The sequence below is a fragment of the Chaetura pelagica genome, unplaced genomic scaffold, assembly GCF_000747805.2.
Source record: "Chaetura pelagica isolate M959 unplaced genomic scaffold, ChaPel_1.0 scaffold275, whole genome shotgun sequence".
In the NCBI taxonomy this organism is placed as follows: domain Eukaryota; kingdom Metazoa; phylum Chordata; class Aves; order Apodiformes; family Apodidae; genus Chaetura; species Chaetura pelagica.
The window spans coordinates 713,238-722,858 of record NW_009953486.1 but is presented as its reverse complement, the minus strand read 5'-3'; the positions used below and the strand labels follow the sequence as shown (position 1 = coordinate 722,858).

The window sequence follows — 9,621 nt, the reverse complement described above, 5'->3', positions numbered from 1 at the left end:
AGCCTCCAGCTCCCTGGCTCAGGGCATTGGAAATTTTCCTTTTAGCTCCCTCCTCTCCCTCCCCACATCCTTCCCTGGGTGATGACTCATCCTGGAGACGATCTTGGGTTTGTGTCTGACAGCTGCTGCCCACTTTGGCTTCAGCAAAGTCTAATTTCAGAACGATACCACAGGGGTAAAACCTGTGCCTGGAGAGCCACAGAAGCTGTTCCCATCTTAAACAGCTCAGGGAGGAAAGAAGAAATGGAAGAGGTTTGCATGTTGCCTGTCTCCCAGCAGCAGAAGTGTGAGTCCCAGAAGCAATGCCTGCTTTAAACCCTTCGTTCCTGAAGTCTCAGCACTGTTGCAAACCACCAGGGCTTTGCAGGAGTCAAAGGGCTGATCCCAAACAGGTTCCTTGGTGCAGAGTGCACAGGAATTAAAAAGGCAGCAGATGGGCTCACTTTTTCTGCAGGCTCTTGCAGGATCCAGTTTTCCCAACCCCCAAAATTGCTTCCTCAGGTTTTGAGGTCCTGCTAAAGAGCTGTTATCTGAGTCAGCTCCGAGGTGGGGGTGGTGGGACTCTGCTGGGCGACAGCCACCATGGGAATTTCCATGCCTAGTCAGGCTGGATTGTTAGTCCCCTCTGAGTTCTTGCAGGCATAGGCCACATCCTTGGCGATGCTGCACATCCTGTTGGACATCTGGAGCTCGGTCCTGAAGGCGGTGGGGAAGCAGAACTTCTTGAAGCAGGCCTTGAAGTTCTCATCCAAGAAGGCGTAGAGCACGGGGTTCAGGCTGCTGTTGGCATAGCCCAGCGCCGTGCAGAAGCAGGAGATGGCCAACTCGAGCTCACTCTCTGCCTTGGCCCCCAAGCACTGGACCAGCACGAAGATCTGGATGGGGGTCCAGCAGATGATGAAGACGGCCACCACCACCAGCACCATCCGGGTGATGCGCCTCAGGTTTCTGTCCTTCTCCTTGGAGCCCGAGAGGACGCGGACGTTCTTGAGGCGCCTGATCATGAGACTGTAGCAAATGGTGATGATCAGCACGGGGATCATGAAGGAGAAGAGGAAGACGCAGACGCCAAACACCGGGTCCCAGTAATCCACGGGGGAAGGGAGTTTGATCAGACAATCGATTTCTGCAAGCGAGTAGATGTAAAGGGAAAGGCAAGGTCAGCAAACCCACAGCAAGAAGAAAAGCACCTGCAGGTCGGGTTTTGCTCAGGGGTGTTTAATGCTAAAAAACCAGCAGCAGTAGTGCAGAGGTGCACGGACAAAGAGGAAAGAGTTAAAATGGCTTTACAGCAGAGCTCACCATGCTGAAGGAACCAGTCCCCCTCCCCAGGGTTCCCCATGGGCTCTCCTGGCCACCCACACCTCCCTCCCCAACCAGATGCATTTCTACTGACCGTTGTTCTCATTCTCTGCAGATCCCATCACCATGGCTGGGATGCCAAAGACAGAAGCCAGGGCCCAGATGCAGACGTTCACCACCTTGGCCTTGTGGGGCGTGCGGATGTCCAGGGCTTTGATGGGGTGGCAGATGGCGATGTAGCGATCCACGCTCATCATGGTCAGCGTGAAGGTGCTCGTGAACATGTTGTAGTAGTCTATGGAGATGGCAATCTTGCAGAGGACATTGCCAAAGGGCCAGAAGCCCAGGAATGTGTCTGTACCCTGGAAGGGTAAGGTCATCAGACACAGGGTATCGGCCAGAGCGAGGTTAAAGATGTAGATGTTGGTTGCTGTCTTCATCTTGGTGAATCTGAAATGTCAGGATGAGGGATGGTTAGACCTCCACCTGACCACCATGGGCAAGACATGGAATTCTCCTGAAGAGAATGCAGCTTTAGGAAGGAGATGCTCTGCATTTCTTACCAACAAGAGATTAACCATCACCTTTTCTTTCACCTGCCACATGCTTCCCCACACACAGCTCCTACACTGATACCAACGGTGCCTTCACCAGCAGCTTCATGAGCAGAAGCCTATTCCCTAAGAGGGCAAATGAGGACCACAAAAGCCTCAGGCTGTCAACTCAGACTCTGCTTCTTGAAAAATTCCTTCAGTAAAGCTAATCCGGGCTTTCATCACATACAGCTTCATCAGTTTAAATATTGGTGAGAACTTCCACTCTAAGCTGATTTGAAAGGCATCTGATAGTCCAGGGGTAAGTTGATTAGCCTTTTTGCATGGGCTGGTAGCCAAAGACTATGGCTCATGTGAGCTACCAAAAAAAAAAATGGGCAAGATGACCAGCCCTGGCCACAAACGAGTGAAAAAAATCAAAACATTACAAAGGCTCCTTTCAAAGAAAGAGGTCTGGAATAAAACCACGAGTCAGCTCCACTTCAAAGGGGTTTTGTCATTTCTGCATCACTTTCATCTCATGAACTCACTGCCCTAAAAGAAGATTCACCTTGTTTTAATGGAAATCATCTCCTTTACACAGATGGGAAATGAGGGAACGACGTGATCACCTACCCAAGGACTCATGCAGGGGCTGCAGAAATGGAAGCTCAACGGTGCCTCTGTGACTGAGTCTGACAGTTCAGCTCCAGGATGTTCCACTCAGGCAAAATAAGAGCTCTACCAAGTATAATTTTAAAACTACATCTCATTTATCATTTACTGTTCTAATGGTCTTTGCAGAAATGGTGCCAGAAATGGCAGACAAAGATGTGTGTCATTAACAGAGGGCAAGTTCATTTGAGGACAACACTTCAACCCACAAACTGCTGCACTACTTGCAGTTTGCTGTGTTGGAACACTGTGGGGTCTGATTTGACCTCAAAAGCTCTTTTTTGTCACATTGCTTCAGAACAGCCACCCCACCTGCTCTGCTCAGCACTGAGCCCCCTCCTGATGACCTGAGCTTCATCTCTTGATAGATTATTGGAATGACTGGAGAAACATGATCACTGCCACACTCTGAACCCTGCTGAGACACAGGGACTGAGCCAGGTCTGGAAGAATAACAGCCAGGGAATCCACAGGTTAGAATATGAAGTCCAATTTGTGTTGTTTTTACCCCTCTTAGAGCACTAAGCTGTGCTTGTATTCAAAGGCAGGTGTTTGGAAGTGCTACCTACCAGCCTGTGGCTTCAGAAAGCAAGAACAAATGATCCTACATTTGACCTCAAAAGCCAAGGGAAGGTTTTGGAGCAGGTGGATGTTGATGGAAACACTTGGGATCCCCACATTTGCCTGAGTCAGGCTCCTCCTGGCCCAGAAATCACAGCAGCAGAGCAAGGTTTCTTGGAAATCCACCCAGATCAGACCAAATTAAATAACCAAAAGCAGCAGAGGACAAACACTAATGTCTTTCCTGCTGGGAAAGGTTGAAGAAGAGAAACCCTTTGCAAATCCAACACAACCAGGTGACTGCCAGGGCTCCAATGTTTCCCAGTGGACTTCCCAGGCAGAACTCCACTGAAACAAGGAGGCTCCAGCCCCAGAGCAGCAGCTTCTCAGGCTGCCTGAGCTTTGCCTTTTTTGTTTGAATTCTTGCAATTGGAAAAACAAGGCAATGGTTACAGGGAGCACGAGGTGGGTCTGTGGATGGATTCAGACACTTTCCCTTCTAGGTCAGAGGGTGAAAGAGGTAATTCAAATGAAGAACTTAAATCACTGTTCTTTATCAGCCCACAAAAAATAAGTATTTTCAGTTCAGGCTTCAGGAAATTATCCTGTCACTTAAGCCTGTGCTAGCAAAGGTCTCCTAGGAGCTGGACTCATCCTCTGCTCACCACAGACCTGGTTGGGCTCTCTCAAGCTTCCCAGAGGTGAAACTTGTTCCAAGTCAATCCTCTCAGGAGGGCTGGACTTAAAGGCAGGTCATCAACCTGCCCCGAGCCCTGACTGAAGGAATAAAACAGTGATGGGCAACTTCATCCCTGTGAAGCTGAAAAAATTAAAGTGGCTTGTTGGGGTTTTTTTGATCAGTGGGAGAACAAGAAACTATTGACCCACCTCTACCCATCCAGCATCCCCAGGGAACACCCCTGCACACCCCTGGCACCAGCAGGGTGAGAAGTTTGGGGCTTCTCAGGAAACCCTGAGCTTGGGGTGTGCAGACTCCAAACCTCCAGCTCCTTCCTGCTCCCCTCCACCCCAGAGCACCTCGCTGGCCCCTCTCCAAGACATTGTTCATCAAGAAACCCTGCAAAACCTGCTCTCCCTGATGCACAGGTCCCTCTCTGCTGCTTCTTTCCTCCTCACCCCTCCTCGAGGTGACAGCAGAGCCACGTTCCCTCCAATGCAGGGACAGGCTGGCCCACAGCTTCCCCCCTTCACCCCATCTTCAAGTGGATTTTAAGGCTGATTTTATGCTCTTGAAAGGTGGGAAAAATTAATTTACACCTGATTAATTACTTCTAGTTCCACCTTCTCTGCTCCCTGGGAGCTGACAGCCATTATCCCAACCAACAAGTGTTCCCAAACATTTGCAGAATGTTCAGTACAAGCAAAAAAAAATAATCAATTAATCGCTTCTCTGAGGATTAACCTCTTTTGCTTTTCCCTCTGGGAACTGAGAGGGTTCTTTTTCTTAATCTGCACAAAAAAAACCCCAACCTAAATTAAATTCTTGGGCTTTAGGAGGCACCTGAGGTTCCCCCTCCCCCCCCATGATGCAGATAAACCTGTGCCCTGCACAGAGGACATTAGGTCCCCGCTGAGCCACTTTCTTGTACTTGGTCACAGAAGCAATTTCCTAATGGAGCAGCTCCCACAGGGCAGCTCTGGCAGTTCTCAGCTCTCCATCCACCTTGGTCACAAAAGCAATCAGTTTGCTCTGCTCTCCTGCTGCAGCCTCTGAGGAAAAAACATCTGGAGATCAGCTCAGCACTTGGCTTCCCCCTCCTCCTGGCTCAGCCACCCTCAAGCTGCATTGCCCAGGCCAAAGCTCTGCTTGAGCCAGGGGAACCCACAGCCTGGGAGAGAAGGGGGTGGGTAGGACACCTCCACATCCAGGGCTCTGAGATCCTGTTTTTCCCAAGGATGGATTCTGCCCTGGAATGAGCTGCCAAACTGTTTGAGCCTTCAACCTCCCTCCCATCCTGGGAGGTTGCAGCTCCAGATGCACCAGGGCTGAGGACCTGCTGGCTGCAGGAAACCTGCAACAGGTCTGCAGGCACCAGGGCAGAGTGAGCAGAGCCCAGAGCTCAGCCCTGGGAAGCCATGGTCATTATTCCCAGCAATCCTGGTTTTAGTATTTGTAGCTCCAGCTAATTGAGATGCAGACAGGGCTGGTGACCTGGAGCAGCAGCCCCTCCATCCCCAGCCCACACACATGGGTCACAGCCCTGGCTATTCTCCCAGGACACACACAGGGAAGCAAAACAGAGCAGAAAAAGCTCAGGGAGGATTTTTGCTGAGCTGCTCCCAGCCTCAGATGGTGGAAACCAGCACCAGCTGACTGACATCTCTGCTCTCAGCCTCCTCTTAGCCCACAGGTTGTACCAAGATGATATTTGCTCTGGCACGTACCCTGGTGATTTGTGTCCCTCCCCAGCCATACACCCACACTGTGCTCTCCATCTCCTTGCTGCTCTGATCACCATTTCAGAGCCCCCTCATCCAGAAATTACCCAATTCAGGACAATTTATTCTCAGTGGTTCAACAGACCCAGAAAAAATAACCCAGAGTATTCAAGAAGGACAAATTTAACCCAGTTTGGGCTGTGGAGCCAAATGCTGCAGCCAAAGCAGCCAGGCATTAATGACCTGGGGGACAGTGACTGACAGGGTTCAGGAGTCTGCCACCAGCCAGGGTGGGCAGCAGTGCTTTGGGACAGCCAGTTTTCTTGTTCTTTGAGTCTAGCTGCTGTGTCTGGGTGATACTGGTGGCTCCAAGAAACCACTGGGAGCTGTGTCCCAGATTAAATGCCATAGACTTCCCGCAGCACAGAGGCAACTCCCTTCCACTCATTCCACTGAAACCAGGGGAAACCAAGGACCCTCCAGCACATACTGGAGCCCCAAGAGCTGTGTTAGCAGGGAGCAGACACAGGTGCTGGGAGCCATGGGCTGAGCCCCTGGCTGGAGCAACAGCTCACCTGGGCCCCTGGAAATTGAGGAGCTGCAGACCTGCCCTTTGCAGCAGGCCCCCTCCTGCTCATATCATCATCCCCAGTCACCCCACACAGCACAGAGCCCTGGGTGTGGGTTTCCTTTCTCTACAAATTGCAACAATTGTCTTTTCTTATTTTTCTGCCATGAAAAACTAAAAGAGGGAGGGCTGGGGTCTCAAATAATGCCACTAGCTTCTGCTGGGCCCATGCCACATTTAACAGTCACTTGATAAGAGATACACATCTAGGGGAGGCTCTTCCCTTAAAAAGCTTTCTGTAAAGAAATCAGCAACTCTGCAATTTCATAATTAACTTCATTTTCCTTGGCTCATCACAGCCAACTGCCCTCACCTTATTCTCAGATACCAATGCAGCTTTCCAAGCAGAACAATGGCTGGCACAGCCATGCCCATCACAGCCCTCCTAAAGCTTCAGCTGGAAGCAGCAAATGAAATTCAAGGACCCAACAGCCCCAATCTGCCTAAACAGTAGCTTAAAATATACTGAGAATCCAGTTTTTTCACTAGGGAGGGCTGAGCACCCCCAGCACCCTGCCAGGCTCCCAGCAGAGATCTGCTGTGGCAAAGAAATGCCCTAGAAACCAGGCATCATTCCCACAGGAACCTGATCCAGGCAAGCAGAGCCCACACTGAGGAAAGAAGTCCTCCAGATCATCAGCACTGAGCATCACAGCAGCATGATGGAGCAGGGAAACAAGAGAGGACTTCCTGGACCAGAAGGTTCCTGTTGTCCCTGGTCCCTTCCCTGGCCCACTGCTGGAGGCATGAGGGTGTGTCACATCCCATGCAGCAACACTTTGGTGGCTCTCATGGGTGGGTCAGCTTCACCTCCAGCTCCATGGATCATCCAGCCCCATGGCCATTGCAAAAATGATACATTCCCCTTCTCTTTTCTTCCTAAAAACAAAGCTTACAGGCACCCAGCATCCAGTTCATAGATAAGAGGGATCTGATCAGCCTATTTTTCCCTCCTCTCACCCCAAAACCTCCCTGCCTTGTGCTGTTAAACTCCTTAGAACCACAAAATAGAACCATTTTGGTTGGAAAAGACCTTTAGGACCATTGAGTCCAACCATTAACCCAGCTCCACCAAGCCCAGTGCTCAACCATATCCCTCAATGTTCCACATTCATTAAGAAGCAGTAGGGGAAATGTATGCAGAGGAGAGCAAACAGCAGAAGGAGAAGGAGGGAGGGGAAGGCATTCATCATCATCTCCTCTGGCAAGGAGCTCTGCAATGAGCCAGCAGAACAAAGCCCCAGACAGGGCAGGTTCCCACAACAGGCCCTTCACTGTCCAGGAAATGGTGCTCTGAAGAGAGCCCTTCTCCTCTGATCCAATTAGTGCTGCTCAGCACTAGGAGGGGATGACACTCACACGATGACTGGCTCTATAAATTCATCATTCCAAACTTTATATCATTGCCAATATAATAGAGATGTAGGCTGGGCTCTACAACAGAGGGAAAAATCCAGAGGAAGCTTTTAACTTGGTTTCTGTGTGTATGTGTGAAATACCAGAGATTTTAAACGTTTTTTTCATGCTGCAAAAAACCCAAAATCATTCAAGAGGAACTAAACCCAAGCCCTCCTGATGCCTCCAACTTCAAGTGCTGATATCAGAGTCTTTGTATTTCCCAAGTCTCTCTTAAACAGGAAACAATTACTGTCTCCATCACTGTACTGCTCTTTTCAGGGAAGATAACACCCCAGTTTTACAGGCTGGATCCTGTGCTGATCCCTGCTGAAACATAAGCATGGAAGGAAAAAAAGCTAAACAGTTTTTGTAGGGAGCACCACATCTCCAGATGATGGGGGCAGCACAGAGGGTTTGCCAGTCATCTTTCCACCAAGGAAGAGACAGATCAGTAAGAGTCCCAAAGCCCCACGTTGACTTCCCAGCAACCAGCATCCAACCTACTGCAGAAAGATGCTGTTTAGGGCATGGAGCCCAGAAGCACCACTGCTCCAGTCTGGGGAGAGGAACTGGGCTGGAGAAGTCATCACCACCCTCCTTGCATGGCCATCAACTCAGCAGCTCTGTGTGAATCTGCACACATGGCCAGGGTCAAGAGCCTGAGACACTGAGTCCAGTTAATCACCAACCTGCTCCTGACCTTAATAGACAGGGCAAGGAGAGAAAAATCCTGGGCAGAAATAACCAGCAGCTGCAGTTGCTCACTGAACCATGAAGGGTTATTTCTCTGGCTGTAACACAGTGTTAGTCTCAGCCAGTACTGAGCTCCCAGGAGACACTGATGGAGAGAAATAGCAGCTTCTCCTGCATGTGTTCTGGATCAGGTACAACTTCCCCAGCACACATTACTCCAGTGGCCCCTCCAGACTCACATATAAATTTGGGGGTTGAAACAGAGATTAATCCCTAAAAATGAATACCCAAGTAATTAAAACTTCTGTTAGTTATTTTGTACATGTAGGAATTTACTGGATAACGAGGAAACAGAAGTGGAAAAGGCCTGGGGGAGATGGGGTGACACCTGTCTTCTGGTTTCAATTGTTTAGAGCCAGTAAAACCAGACAACACACACACAAAAAGCTAAGTTCCAGGGGAAATTCCAGTGCTAAATCCTTCTTTGTTTCCTTGGGTCCCACTTGTCCAACTGGAAGTATCAAAGGCAGAAAGAAGCAGAGCAGAAGCCACCACTATGAAAGCACAGCCCCACACAGCCACCCTGGCCGGGCATCCTTGGTCCTGCTCTGTCCAGGGTCCTGCTCTGTCCAGGGTCCTGCCCTGTCCAGGGTCCTGCTCTCCACATCCCCCAAGACCTTTGCAGACACAAAGACTTCTGCCAAAGCTTCTCCTTCTCACCCACACCTAAGGGTGATGCACGGGGCACAGACTCCCTCAGCCTGCAGGCACACTGGCTGGCATTCCCAGGGAGCTGCCCCACCATGGGACAAGGACTCCTCACTCCCAGAGCCTCCCTACCCACCACGGTTACACACACCCTCAAACACTGTGATTGCTGCTACACTGAACAGAAACATCAGGTCCCCACTGCTGCCCTGCACATCCCTGCTCTCCATCCCCAGACTCACCCCTTCTCCCTGCCATCTCTTTGGCAGGAACAGCACGGACAGGCAGCCCAAGGATCAGTCACATCCCTTTGCCTTTGTAGCAGAGATTTAGCTGCTACTCACTGGCCTGTGAAACCAAAGATTTCATCTTGCAGCATCTTCTGCAGCCAAGTTGTGTGTATTCAAGGGAAAGATGCTTTGGAAGCAGCAGAGCTCCTGGCAGGAGGGAGACCTCATCTCATCACTGTCTGAATACCTGCTGAATATTTTTGTCCTATCTTGGAGGAGAAAACAAATTCAGCCTGTCTTTCCTGTGCTGGCAGCATCCACCTGCACCAGGAGTCTGCTCCAAGATGTGTATAAAATGGAAGCCCTCTCCTTACCATAAGGAACAGAAGGGAATTGCTGGTGTTTGACACGGAATCCCAGCCCCACTGGTTTCGTTAACTTATTCTGTACTTATGGGGGGAACAGGGTTTCTGAAAGCAGGGAATGGGGGGGG

The 9,621-nt window shown here is 50.3% G+C and overlaps 1 protein-coding gene across 1 annotated transcript in view; it reads right to left on the bottom strand.

The window, feature by feature from the left end:
• Nucleotides 1-420: 420 nt before the first annotated feature.
• The window catches only part of OPRL1 (opiate receptor-like 1), a 10,374-nt gene continuing 1,173 nt past the window's right edge, over nucleotides 421-9,621 (bottom strand). Inside the window, exons 2-3 of the mRNA XM_009998597.1 lie at nucleotides 1,397-1,752; nucleotides 421-1,126 (exon numbers count right to left, since the gene is read on the bottom strand). Coding sequence (XP_009996899.1) covers nucleotides 603-1,126; nucleotides 1,397-1,752 — 880 coding nt within the window. The 3' untranslated portion in view covers nucleotides 421-602. The remainder of the gene's footprint in view (nucleotides 1,127-1,396; nucleotides 1,753-9,621) is intronic.